The following is a 14558-nucleotide window of genomic DNA, read 5'->3' as shown; positions in this document are numbered from 1 at the left end:
AAAACAAAAGTGAGGGCCTGGCTTGCCTATAGGTGGTGTGGAAAGGTCTATCTTTGTGGCGCCCTGTTTGCTCCCTATTGGTCAAAAGCAGGTTGATAGAGCCCAGTCCTGTTTGATGATGCATCCCCTTCCTCAGTCATCTGGGGGAGGAACACTCTGTCTCCCCAGGTCCCTGGTGTATCCAAGCGTGGAAGATGACGTGAGGTCTCCGGACTTTCATTCCAATCACACAGTCCCTGCGTCTAGGTGCAAGCTCTCCACCTGGCCGAGAGGCCATGATGTGGAAAACAAAGGCAAAAGAAAAATTATTAAATTTCCTTACTACCTACAGCCCCTTGACAAATCCTTGAAATAGGCAGAGTGACATTTCTCTAGGACCTCAGCTGCCTTGATGGTAATACTTTGCTGAGGGCAAATGGCGATCTGAGGCCTGACCCCCGGGACCCTGTAAGTCTACTTTAACATAAGAAAATTCCTTTGGAAACTTCCTTTATCTCTAACCCCCCAAGATACATGTTGGCAATCATCCCCCCAGCATATGACCCACCGACATACATCTGAGAGTCTCATGACTGAGTCTTTCCTAAACAGTAATAAATGACCTTTTCCTAACAATAGCTAGCCCCCCTCAGGATCCTGGAAACCTTGCTTCCAAAATACCTGGGAGGCTTCTGCTATCCCCAATCCCCTCCTGACTTGAAAGTATGTCATGGGCCGTTCCTCATGACCCCAGGGAAGCCCTTTCTGCCCATCGTTCCTGTCTCCGTGCTCCAATAAAATCACCTTTCTGCACCGAAGACATCTCAAGAATTCCTTCTTGGCTGTCGGCTTCAAATCCTAATGTCTGTCCTACATCAGTCACTCCTCATAGCAAATAGGCAGAAAGCGTGATTTGTGGCAACTCTTAAAGGTAACAATATGTTTATGTAAACAATAGTTTGCATACAATGTGGATTTACTGAGGCATTAATTCATGTTTTCCTCTCCATAGAGTTTTTCCACTTTCTTGCAAAAATCTCTACTCCCTGAATTGCAATTCTGAGACGATGCGTGAGGTAACGAGGCCTTTGACTTTTCTCACCTCTGAGGGAGCTGTGTGGTGAGGCTGAAAGTAGATATTGATCGAAGGTAGTATTCCATGTCTGGCCTCTGTTTTTCCAAGGCCCTAAACTCACTAGGGAGATATACTGGCTTATTCCCCAAAAAAAGAGGACTGTTTTTCATGAGTGGTAAAGAAAGAAGCAGAAAAACAGAGCGGGACAAGAGAGCATTCCTGAGACGGCTCAGTGTTCTACAACTCATCAAACCTCCACCCTCATCCACCACGCCTTGGCAGGACTCCAGGCAGGTGGGAGGACCACAGAGGGGGAAAGAGAGAAGATGCCCACGAGACCTGACCTTTTGCACCGGAGCCCCTGGCTTTACCCAAATGATCTGCAGACCCAAGCAAAGGGCTGAGCAGTGGCTTCAAGGCATGGTGAAGCTTCAAACAAGAAACATAAATAATGATGCTTTCATTTTAAATTATTCAAAACCAGTCACCTGTACGTGTGAAAATGCAGCCCCCACACCAATACAAGATTGCTTAAATTAAAACAGTAAGTGTTTAGGACTCAGTCAGCATATGGTGATGAAACCATGGGAATAGTGAACTATATGCGGCAAAGTTTCCATTGCTGAAAAAAAGCCATCAAGGAAAGACAAACGACCAGCTGTTTTGGATAAGTTAAGTCACATATAACCACCTGGATCTGTCCAGATGATCTCATGACACTTTCCAGATCTCAGTTCCATTATTACAGTGACAAATGACACATTGAGTTGTGTTCAATCTCTTCCCTGCTCTTGGCAAAGAAAATGTCCACCTCCCAACTGTGGCAAAATCCTGTCTCAGGTTACATAAGTGGAAGAGTTTATAAAACAACTAGGCTGTTCCAAGAGGGACAACAAAGTGGAGTATTGGGCTCTTACCCATAAAATTGAATTAATACCAAAGCTAAAAGGCAAGAGACGGAATAGCATAGTGGTTAAGGGCATGGATGTTGGAGCCAAACCGTCTATATTTATCTTACTACATACGTGACATTTGGCAAGTTTTTAAACCTTACCTTAAAAGGTTTTTTGTAAGGTTTAAAAACTTAAACCTCTCCTCAGTTTTCTAATCTGTAAAATGGAGACAATGATGGCACCTACCTCCTAAGGTTCTTATAATGATAAAAGGAGTTACTATGTATGAAGCATTTGTATTAACACCTGGCCTATTTACCACGCCCTCCATACATAGCAGAGATGATGGTGATGATGGTGATGATGGTGATGATGGTGATGATGATTTAATAAAAATCCTGTGCCAATGAAGGAAAATGTCTATCTTATTCCTGCTGGTCTCCCCATTACCTCCCAAGCACACAGTCTCCCTCTCCCACCGTCTGCATGGCAATTGAAAGCTGTTCTGTATCTGGGCCCCGAACAAATCTTGCTCTTTTCCTGAAACCTGTGTAACTACTCCAGCCGAGACTGCTTTCTGTCTTCTCTAGTATAAAATCACAAAATAGAGTCAAGCTCAAGGGATCTTAGAGGGCTTTTAATTTGCTCTCCCCTACTTTAAAAGAGGAAAAACTGAGGTTAATAGAAATTAAAAGGTTTTTTAGAAGATCTCACAAGATCTTATCCCAAGATTTCTAAGAAGTTACAGAGCAAGGGATAGAACACGATTTTCTGCAAAGTCGTGGACAGCACATTTTCACTCAATTACTCTCGTCCCTCATGAGTGTATATCTAAGAGCTCCAGATGTACGTACTTCCGGCGAGATAGCTATCTTCTTGGGGGTGAGCACCGTGTCTTACTTCCTTGATCTCCCAGAGCATCTTGAAATTAACTCAGTACATTAAAGTTGCTTTAACTCCTCAAAGCACAGGCCCACACTGCTTGGGCTTATATTTCAACTATTTTTTTTAAGATTTTATTTATTTGTTCATGAGAGACAGAGAGGGAGAGAGGCAGAGGCAGAAGGAGAAGCAGGCTCCCTGTGGAGTGGGGAGCCTGATGCAGGACTCGATCCCAGGACCCTGGGATCATGACCTGAGCTGAAGGAAGATACTTAACTGACTGAGCCACCCAGGTGCCCCCAACTCTTACTTACCACGTGGGTGACTTTGGGTGAATCACTTAAATTCTGAGCCTCCATTTTTCTTTTTCTTTTTTTTTTTTTTAAGATTTTATTTATTTATTTGAGACAGAGAGAGAGAGAGTTCAAGCACAAGGAAGGGCAGAGGGAGAAGCAGACTCCCTGCCTTGCAAGGAGCCCAATGCAGGGCTCGATCCCAGGACCCTGGGATCATGACCTGAGCTGAAGGCAGATGCTTAGCCTCCTGAGCCACCGGGCTCCCCGAGCCTCCATTTTTCTATATAAAATGGGAATAATATATTTTCTACTTCATACACATGCCCTGAGGCTAAATAAATTAATGCATTGAAATATTTAGAATAGCACTTGGATCATAGTAAATATTCCATAAGTGTTACCTATTCTTATTATCATTTAATCATATTTGCCTTACTATCTCTAGCATGGCATCTTGCAGTAGGGGTTGGTTACTAAATGTTCATTGGATGAATAGAATAGAATAGAATAGAATAGAATAGAATAGAATAGAATGGAATAAAAATGAAATAGAATGGAATGAACTGGAACAGAACAGAATAGAATATGTTCAACAAGGATCTGTTGGACTAACATGCAAGATCAGCTCCTTTCAGAAGGCCTCCATGTTGGAATAATGCAACTAATTCTGAGGGCATAGAGAAGGAACATTGCTGGAGAATATTCCAATGGAGAGACATAGAAAGCTAATCTGGAGACATCTGTTGCTGCCTGGCGTGGCTCAGAGCTACATTGTAATATCACCGCCTTTGTGTTGCTATTTAAAAATTGGAGAAAAAAAAAGGGTGTTGTTTTTCCCAGGCATTGGCTACTGCCTACCCAAGGGTTCCCGTGGAAATGGAGATATTTCCCATGCTTTCGTGGCCAGTCTCTGACACATTCATCACTCAGAGTAGGTTATTGGGGGTGATGAAAGAGGCCATGGGGGGACAAGACAGGATAGAAGCAGATTATTTCCCTTTGACCTTCAATTCCCTGTTTTATTCAAAATATTGTTGGCAAGATTTCTGGACTTTTGGTAATTCAGTTTGGAAGCCAGATAATGAATAGTGGGAACATTGTCCTCAAGTTGAGGAAGACAGAAATTTATGGTTTATTTTGAGTTCCCAAAGTGGAGGGGTCAGAGGCATTCCCACGAGAGCTTCTCTGAACACTAGTGTGACCCATAGCCTTTGAACATCTCCATGTCATTCTGCTTTAAATTATTAAGAGGGACTTCACAGACTGAAAGTTTCTAGTTGTACACGGCCCCTACCTTATTTAACTTTTTAAATATATTACAGAGGAAGGACATAAAGTGGGCAATAAAGAGTATTGAAGAAGGAAGAAAAGACAGAGGGGCAAAGTAAAATTTACTGGGACCTTTCTCAGTGGTAAGTAACATGTGCTGCATCGCTTAATAAAACTATGGTTCCCAGAATGCAATGTGTCCTCTCACTGTGAATTTATGTAACAGATCCAGATTCATTGCCTCAAATAATCAGAAACAGTTGGTTAACGTGCCTCTTTGCCAAATGATTGAAAGGGTTTGTTGAGCAGAATAATGACATCGGCAGGCATAAGCACACAGGGGCACGTGTCCGTGTTCAAGTGACACACATGTTTTTAGATCTGGGGGTTTCAGAAACAGAGTCTAAGATTCTGGAAGCTGGTCATTCAGAAAGCACCCGCACCAGGGTGCTTAGACAATGGGCTCTCCTGAGAAAATCTGGAGTGTGACCTGTGCTGCTGACCTCGTCCCCAAGTGCCCAGGTCATTCTGTCCCACGGTCTTGAACTCAGGGACCTCTTGCAAACTATCACTTCAAATACACTGCCGGACACAGCAAACTACTTTGTCAGTGAAACATCTTCATTCTTTCTAAACTTCCCCAATCCCCACAGACAAGTGCCTCATCCAGAAACAGATGTTCTGCACAAGAAAATGTCAAAAAAGTAGTAGCTTGACCAAAACAGTGCCACTCGCTTCCCTACCGATAATGAGCACTTACAGAGCAGAGCACTTGACGTTTTCCGAGTATTTTGCTGCATGCCACATCTCCTCCTCTCTATCCTCTTTAAGAGGATAGCTCCAGGGGCGCCTGGGTGGTGCAATCGTTAAGCGTCTGCCTTCAGCTCAGGGCGTGATCCTGGCATTCTGGGATCGAGCCCCACATCAGGCTCCTCTGCTAGGAGCCTGCTTCTTCCTCTCCCACTCCCCCTGCTTGTGTTCCCTCTCTCGCTGGCTGTCTCTCTCTGTCAAATAAATAAATAAAATCTTAAAAAAAAAAAAAGAGGATAGTTCCAACATCTTTCTGGACCGTAGAGTTGTGAGGATCTGAGATTCTGGGCTGGGTGTTGCTTGAGAAGTGTCTGGGGAAGCAGAGGGGAGAAGGAAGAAGGTGTAGACTATAGACACGTGGCCTTAGCCTCGTTTCCTACTCCTGGAGCCCATGTGAAGATTGGAGACCTACTGCCCAAAGCATTCAAAGACTGCCTGGGCGAATCCTTTCCACCCTGCCCCGTGTCCTCTTTGAAGGAGAAACAGTGTCAGGCCAAGTTATTGTATCTGGACATGGCAACGGGATAGAGTGCTTTGCAAAGAAATGTCCTGTCTGAACTTTGCAGGAGCACTCTGGTCAGAGTGGATAGACCCAGTCACATGTGCGTGAGCTGTGTTGATGACACACGCATCCTATGATTAGTTGGCTGCCCTTCAGATTTTCCAGGAAAGACCCAGTTTCTTTTCTTTTTTTTTTTTTTTTTTAAGATTTTATTTACTTATTTGACAGAGAGAGACAGCCAGCGAGAGAGGGAACACAAGCAGGGGGAGTGGGAGAGGAAGAAGCAGGCTCCTAGCAGAGAAGCCTGATGTGGGGCTTGATCCCAGAATGCCAGGATCACGCCCTGAGCTGAAGGCAGATGCTTACCAACTGAGCCACCCAGGTGCCCCAGGAAAGACCCAGTTTCTAATGCCTGGGTAGAGGCAAGCTCCATGCCCTCGCATAGTTAGAAATTGCAGTCACTGTGGGCTATACGCCTGGCATGGATTCACGCAGTCCCCAAAGCAGTCCTCACCTCGCTTCGAGAATTGCTGGGACTCCAGGATCTACTCAGCTGGTAGACGAAGATTGCTTAAATCTATAAAGGCCGAGAAATCCGGATTCACCCTTCTCATTCCAGCCTCAAGGATGAAAACTCTTTCACTGTTATGGCAAAGGATGAGTCTCGTTCTGGGCAACATTGGGAAGGGCATGGGTGGGCCACTCTTTCCATTGACTGGAGGAAAACGTGACCTAGTGTGAAAGCAGTCAATGGAAGCCCACCCCCAAGGCCAGGCATGTCTCTGTCCTCACATCACATTTCCCACCTGCCCTCCAGGAGCTCACACTCTTGAGATTAACTGTAAACAAAGTACAAAAATCACAGGCTGTTAGAATCCGTGATCTTTGAACCTAAATTACCCTCAAATTTTACAAGAAGCTGAAACCATCTTTTCCTTTGATGGAATTCACCAAAATAAGAGAGTCACATTCCATGGCCCATAAATATATATTTTTCACAAACTGAAAGTTTATTCTGAATGTGTCACAAGTATTTTTTAAGAAATATGGGTTCTTAATTTAGTCCTTTGAGATCCAAAGTGGCTGGAAGAAAATTGCACATTTTTAGGTGATTGCTGCTTTCAAGCTACATCCAGAAGTTACTTCCCTGGCCTTCCTGCAGGATTGGGATGAGATGCAAAATTAGAATAAAAGTACAATCTTTCCTCAAATATATATGGTGTTCAAATTAAGGACAATAAAGTAGTGAAGCTGGAAGGAGGAAAGAGGATCATAGAACTGACTCATCACCATCACAAGTATGGTGATGAGGCCAGGAGAGGCACCTGACTCAGGACTCACCCTGAGGCCTGGTACAGCTTAGCAGAGGCCAAGGTACAGCTCAGGACACCAGTACTCCCCACGCAGGACCCTTTCCACATGTTATAGCCACGTGCTTTACAGGGGCGCCTGGGTGGCTCAGTGAGTTCAGCGTCCTACTCTTGATTTCAGCTCAGGTTATGATCTCAGGGTCATGAGATCAAGCCCTGCATTGGGTTCCTAAGATTCTCTCTCTCTCTCTCTCTCTGCCCCTTCCCCACTCCACCCGTGCATGTGTGTGCGCGCTCTCTCTCTAAAAAATAAAAATCCTGTGTTCTGCAAATAATTGCAAGAAAAAGAGAAATTGACTAAGGAGAGATGTAAGGGTCTCTCAACCAATCCCAACTCGTGAGCCTGGGGTTTCTGTATTATCCGCTCTGGGGTGGAGATTTGGGAATATCCTACAGCCCCGGGGTCGGAGTGGGGGATGGGGAGCAGGTGAATGGGAGCTAGTTCAGCACCATGTCAGGGAAGAGGGCTCAGTTCCCTCACCACGAGAAGCAAAAGAGCAGAAGTCTCTGCACCCCAGCAGGCCTCCAGCTCTTGGCACGGGGTGCTGCCTAAAGTAGGCGTGGAGTCAACAAGATCCGGATGTAGAGAAGCCCGGCAGGCTCTGTGTGAGGCTCTCTGCGAGCACCGAAGGGACAGGGAGAGTGGGAGAAACAGCCCTGGAGACAAACCCCCCAGCTCAGCGTTGTTTATGAACAGTACACCCCTACTCACCACACCTGCTCTGTCAATCGCTCCATAATAAGATTGCTAATGTCTCCCCACCAGATAAAAGCAGTCTCTAGGCGTCCTTCAGTCCATCTGTAAGAAGTGCTTTTACACACCGGAGCCCAGTTAATTGTAGAAAGAGCACTCGATCGGTGGGTAGTGCTGATCTATTTAATAATAATAAAATTCAGTAGTAACAATAAAAAAGTGGGACCTTGGTTTGATACTGATTCAAACTACCCAACTGCAAAAAGACATTGAGGATATTTGGACCCTTGCCCGATATTTCCTAATATTAAAGAATTATTCATTTTTAAGTATGATCATGGTTTTTAATGTCTTTTAATGTTTTGAAAAACATTAATGTCTTTTAACGTTTTGGAAAAAGTTGATATATTTTTAAAGGATGTATTTTAAAGGATATATTTTAATGGATGAAACAGTAAAAATACTGTACTACCTGACACATCCACCTTTATTATTTAAAAAGAGAAGTTTATGATGAGGAAGGATGAAAATAAGTTTTAACAAAGGCCTTGGCACACAACTGAGATTTAAATGATTTCCTAACTACCCACGAAGAGGTAAAGAAGCATGGAAGGAAATTAATTCTTTAATAGGGGTTACAGCGTCTCTCTCCAACAAGAAAAATATCCTCATTTACAGATGAGGTAATGAAGCTCAGAGAGGTTTAGCGGCTTTCTCCAGGTCACACAGCCAGAAGTAACAGAGGCAGAGTTACAAGCGCCATGTTCTTTCTGCTCTGCCTCCTCGCTGATGTTAAGGCAGGGGATAGACTGTGACCTTGCCCCCTTCCTTATCAGGGTTTTCTTTAGTATTCCTAAAATAGTTTTTGGAGTTACTTCCTCAGGCAGTCAAAAAAGAGGCTTTCACTGTCTTTCTCCTCTGGGTGACTCAGCCTTTAAAATATGGTGCAGGCTCAATGTTATCTGGGAACTGATTGGGGCTTTAAAGGAAGAAGGAGATAGGAACCTGCTATCTTCTGGCCTCCAGCCATAGTCTGGTTCCTGTTACCAAGGATTGATCCCGATTGAACTAATTAAAGTTTAGTTCCTTTGCTTTCTGGCCCGCAGGACAGACAAAAGCCATGACCATGAGCCACAGAAACATTAACCCGGTCCCTAGATACTAGCTATCCCCTAGCAGTGGCTAGTTTTTGCTAAAGAAGGAAAAATTAGATAACCTTTCAAGGATCTTCCCAAACTTAAGATTCCGGGATCGAGAAGTATTTTGAACTGCGATCTGGCGTTTCAACACGGCCCAGACTGAATGACAGACGAGGAAGAAGAGCGTCTTTAGAGCAGGGGATGAAGTCCATCGGAAAAGCTAGGGCAGTAACCGCAGGAGATGGAGCTGAAGGGGTGACAGTTTCAGGAGCTTCCCCTCCCCCAGCTCCAGGCCTCCCCTCCTGGAAACAAAAAGACTCACCTCTTCGACCAGATTTTCCTAAGGAAGTTGCAGAAATGCCGGAGGCTCCCCTCCACCTTCCTCCCTCTCCAAGGGGACTCCCACTCCCCCTCTTTGTTTTGCTGCAGACATTCTCTCCCCACTGCAGCCCCTAATAGGCTGCTGATGTTCTTCCTGTCCCTTCGCAAGGCGGTGAAGCACCAGGCCGACCTGGGAGCAACGCTGTCTTCTCCACTCGTTGTAAATTTATTCGTGCATTCTCCTGACAAAATATTTATTAAGTGCCTGCTATGTGCCAAGTACAGTTTGTCTATTTAGTAAATAAATTATTTAGGCGGGGGGTGGGGTGGGGTGGGTAGAATATCTATCCCCTGAGGAAATCTCTCTGATCTCCACAGACAGGAGTGGACAGGAATTCGACAAGTCCCAGGGAAACAATCTACAGGATGTGTGCACAGGAGGTGAACTGATTAGAAATCCAAAATGCCTTCCTTGCTTGCCTCAGAGAGATGATTCCGATAGGGCAAAGATGTCCTAACAGCCGCCAAGCTCGCTGGGCCCTCTCCCTTCCTTGACTCACTTGGCAGGGTGGGGAGTTGGCCTTGGAAGGCCTTCTTTCTCGCAGCTCTTCTCCGCTAGACCTGGCTTACTCCGCTTCCTGAGGCTTCATTCATGAGCCTGGGTTAAGTATCACTTCTTGTAACTTCTCACAAAGTTTCCCTTACCACCAAAAGCTCTCTGAGCCCCCCCACCCCCAACTGCTCCCACTCTTGTGCCTCTTTGCACTCCTTCATTTATTCCTTCACAGTGGATCTCAACCAGGGACTCATTTCTTGTTAGCTCTCTCCCCAACACGGCTGCCTACAATTTCCTTGAGAGCAGGGTTCCAGGTCTTTCATCCTTATGCCTACGGCAACTCTGGAGGTTTGAAAGGCAATCCAGAGAAATGATCAATATTGTGTCATCAATAAGAAAGAAAGCAAAGTCTTTCTGAGTGACTCGCCAACCTCAATTTTATTGAATAGTTCGTTTACTTTCTTAACATTACAAAGTTTCACTTAAGTATTGGTGATTATCTCGGAAGACTGTGAGATGCCGCAAACTTCATATTCTTACTTATTCCCAGAGAGCAAGATCCTAGAGCCAGCTGCAGGCACTCCCACCCTGTCTGTAGGCTTCCTTGATGATCTTTTTTTTTTACCTATTCTGACTGAGCTATGACTTGTGTGAGTCCCTTGCCACATTTTTCTCCACAGTTGGCCCAAGGATGCGTTCACACCTTTGAAAAGGCAGTATTTACTTAATCCTGCAGCCCCAGGAGCCTTGGCCCACCCAGCAAGGTGCTTCCATGGGGCTTAATGACCTTAAACAATTAATTGATTGTGGCCCTGCTTATCAGGTGACTTTCAACTCTACATTATCCACACTTACACCCATATATAAATCAGAAGAGGAGAAAAGAATGGGACGTCCAGTAAAAACAATAACAAGTCAAAAGAACCAAAATGTCCCCTTCCTCGTTAACGTTCTACAGCTCTTAAAATTCCCAGCATTGCCACAAACTGGAGATGACCGGAATCTCCCAGGTGAACTGTGGCTTGAAAACAGTTCGCCACCAGCAGCCCTTATAATCCTGAACAGAAATCAGAGCTACGACAGACCCAGACAGAGGTACAGGGTCTGTGACACTTCATTACTATCCCAGGGAAAACGCTCTGTCAGAAGCTAAGTTTTCATTACTGGCTTACTCTCCTTTTTAGGTTAGTAGAGACTGTGAACTTGGCGACAGGACTAGTCAGCACTGAAGGAGAACAATTATAATAACCACACCGACCGCCTTCTCTTATGCTAGCAACATTTTTGAGAACCATCATCATAACACTTTTATTTTAGAATATTTTGTCTTTTTCTGAAGAGCGATGTTTACTTTAAAGCTTAAGCGTGTTCAGAGACATTCAAGAGACTCTAGAAATAAAATGCATCTTCAAAAGAATTCAAAAAGAATTTGAATTAAAATCCGAAGTTGAAAACCGTGGGTGAAAAGTAGGAACTTGAACTGACTCAACTTCCTCATTTTCCACTGACTGTAATATTACCACCCACAGAGTACTGGTTTCAATAAGCCACAAGGCAGAAATTTGGGGTGGTAGCCGTTTGTTGCTCATATGTTTGGATTACTGGTCACCCTGAATATATAAAAACATGCGAGGTCAACTTTGGGTTTTAATAAGCAAGAGTCTTAAAGATCTAGAGAAAGAAAGAACAGTTTCTAGGATTATGTCAAAGCTGGCTCTAGCTTAATGCTTCCCTACACATTGAACAAGGAATATTTTCTAGGGTTAAATCTCCTGGCACGTGGAGTAAATTTAGCTTTCTTGTAAATCAGAATTAGAATCCCTGCGTAGGTTGCTTCTGCCCCCGCCATGATCTCAGCACAGGGTAGGGCTCTGGATGAGTTTTCATTAATTGACTCTTTTCTGCTCCCAAACTTTTAGAGAGAAATTCATTAGGATAAAATTCCCTTTAATTGCAGCTCTTGCTAGCTACTGAATTAAACTGTGTTTTAAACAAATTTAAACTATGGCAGCATGGAAAAGAAGGTGAGAGGACAGTCAATCCAACTCTCATTGATTAAATGAGCACATAGAATCCTGGGGAAGTGAAAGAACTTGCTCACGGATGCAAATTTAGATAATGACAAAATTGAATCTGCTTCTTACTCCTTTGCCAGTCCTCTTTCCACTATGATCAATCACAACATGTTAATCTGGTTTTTATAAACTGAATTTTATTTCCAATGCAACTGAAAGGTGCATAGAGCTTTCCATTATAAACAGGTTAGTTTTGTAAGCGTCTATGTTGTCCTAATTTAGTCTGTATGAGTCTTCAAACATCTTTATCTAAGCATTGAGGCCCATCCACGTTCCTCTTGTAATGTGGAGAGAAGTGAGGAAGAGGGTCTTTGGGGATGAGGGAAAGGAGAGATAGAGAGGAGAGCAGGGATGGTGGGTTTAGATGCATTCATTCAAGCATCATGCTTCCCTCAGGATAGATAGTCTCAGATTTGTCCATAAATACGTGCCAACAGTTCCACAATCCCATTTCTCCAAAACACTCCTCTCAGACAGCATTGTAATTGGAAATAGGATTCTATTTGCAATGGAAACAGAACACAAGAAAAAATTAATAGGAAACAAAAATTGCAAGAATCTACCACCTGCCAGTACATTAAAAGGTTCAGGCATTCTAGGCAAAAATGCTTGCTCCTTGGCCACCCTGAAGGACTCCACATGAACATTAGTTATCTCGTGGAGTGTAAGATTTCACTATTGCACTGAAAGATTCAAAAAGTGATTCAATATTAAGGTTGATTGTGAATCAGGTGTAGAACTGTAATAGGAGTCAGACCTGAGCCTGGAAGAGACAGGAGAAATCCTGAATAGCCCGTTGAGCACAACCTTCTTAGGCAAACACTGCCGGTGCCTTTAGGGATGGAGTCGGGTTGCACAAGGTTCACCTTTATTTCCTTTAAATAATGAACACTCAAACCAAATGTAATCAAATTCATTCTTAAGAAGTAAGAGGAGGCTAAACATCCCCACTGTTGCACCAGGTAGGATTGTCGGGCTCTTAGCCTCGATGCTTAAGATTCCCTCTAGAATATCGTCCAGGTTAAGGATAACCTGAGAACCTCAAAGGTGTTTTCCCATGTATCTAAAAAGAGAATAACAGCCAATAAATAACCTCCGTGTCCCAGTGGCTTTCTTCTCTCCAGCAATCCAGCTACTTTTATCTAATGGGGTCAAGATACAAAGAACAATAAGAAATCCCCTCTTACTCACTGCAAACCTGCCTCCCTCTCTCAGTCCACATGCATCAAGTAGTAAAGGCTAACTATTTACACAGCTCTAGTGTGTGCCAGACAGGGTGCTGGGTGTTTAATATCCAGTAATTCATTCAGTCCTAATAACCAGCCCCTGAGACAGGTGCTCTTGGCATCTCCGTTTCACAGAGAAGGAAACAAAAATACAGAGAGAGTAGATAAATTGCCCAACCTCACAAAGTAGTAAGTAGCAGAACCAGGATTCAAAGGCAGGCAGTTTGAGGTTGGAATTCGTTCCCCTAACCTGGTACTTTTGACTCTGACCAAGCGCCCATGGCCTAGGCATCTCCTCGGAGGAAATGAAGTTCCAGATACGAAATGGTGCATCAGATAGCCCCTGTGGGGTCTGTCTCCTAGGGCTCAGGTCCTACGAGCGAGCGTCAGCGCTGTTGGCAGAGAGGAGACCAGCCCCAGTCTACACTAACACGCCTGTCTCAGCACAAACAACAAGCGGCTCTCTATCGCCCCTGGATATCCTCCCCCTGAGCAAAGATTCTGCGTATCTCCATCTCTTAAGCCAAAATAACTTGGTTCTCACCTTTCCAGGCATGAATGGGGCAAAGCCGCAAGTCCTTTGCACATTTTGGCAAGTGGCTTAGCTCCTCAGTTTTGAGCCCAAATTCGGAACAGCAGAGAGAGACTTTGAAAACTTCACAATTGTCTGGGACTGCCTCTCCCTCCAAGGAATATATAGAGGCTCTTTGCCAGCCCTCCCCTGCTCCCTCGACCAATCCAGACCTTAGGGGAAATCACTGGCTGGGACACAGCAGAGGCTGTGGGAGCTGGAGGCTGGAATCCTGTCTCTGCAGCACTGGGCTTCTGGCTGCTCCAGGGAGGGTGCTCATTCTGCTGGGGCAGGGCAGGGCCCTCCATCCTGCACAGGTCATTCATGTTTTAATGTGTAAACGTGAGCCAGCCACAGAGCAGAGTGCCTCAGGCTGCCCCAGATCTGTCAAAATCATAGCCCGTTAGGACGGCAAGAGCCCCAGAGATCAGTTAGCCCAACTCAGTGTCACAGTGGAGGAGGTGAGGTTTAGAAAAAGGCCAGGGCATGTGTACTGAGTATCTGTACAGCCTGAGTGCCAGGCTGCCAGGCACTCGGCGGATGATAGGAACTCAAAGGAAGGTACAGCCTGCTTTCAAGACCCCAAAACATAATATAGTAAAGTGTAGGTGAGCGGTGGAGGCAGACTCAAGATGTGTGAGCTTTCAAGGGCCACCAGAGAAGATTTGGGGGAAGAAATAAGCCCTGAGCTTAGTGATAGAAGAGACAAAATACCCTACAGCATTCTATCCCCTAGATATTGCCCCCAAGTTCCCCTAATTCTGCAATCGGTCTTGTGATTATTCTCTACTTTGATAATGACATCAGCTAATTCCTTGGATCCTGCCTCTGTCACCCATCCTTGGCCAGGCTTATCTTGCCTGGCTCTTCAACCTTTTCTTGTCTCCCATCACTCCAGGA

At 44.7% G+C, this 14558-nt stretch overlaps 1 protein-coding gene across 1 annotated transcript in view; it reads right to left on the bottom strand.

The window, feature by feature from the left end:
• RGS5 (regulator of G protein signaling 5) overlaps positions 1–13765 on the bottom strand; it is a 43837-nt gene extending 30072 nt beyond the window's left edge. Inside the window, exon 1 of the mRNA XM_002920096.4 lies at positions 13632–13765. Coding sequence (XP_002920142.2) covers positions 13632–13675 — 44 coding nt within the window. The 5' untranslated portion in view covers positions 13676–13765. The remainder of the gene's footprint in view (positions 1–13631) is intronic.
• Positions 13766–14558: the final 793 nt, after the last annotated feature.

The sequence above is a fragment of the Ailuropoda melanoleuca genome, chromosome 8, assembly GCF_002007445.2.
Source record: "Ailuropoda melanoleuca isolate Jingjing chromosome 8, ASM200744v2, whole genome shotgun sequence".
In the NCBI taxonomy this organism is placed as follows: Eukaryota; Metazoa; Chordata; class Mammalia; order Carnivora; family Ursidae; genus Ailuropoda; species Ailuropoda melanoleuca.
The sequence above is the reverse complement of the archived record's forward strand: the minus strand, read 5'-3'. Positions and strand labels throughout refer to the sequence as shown.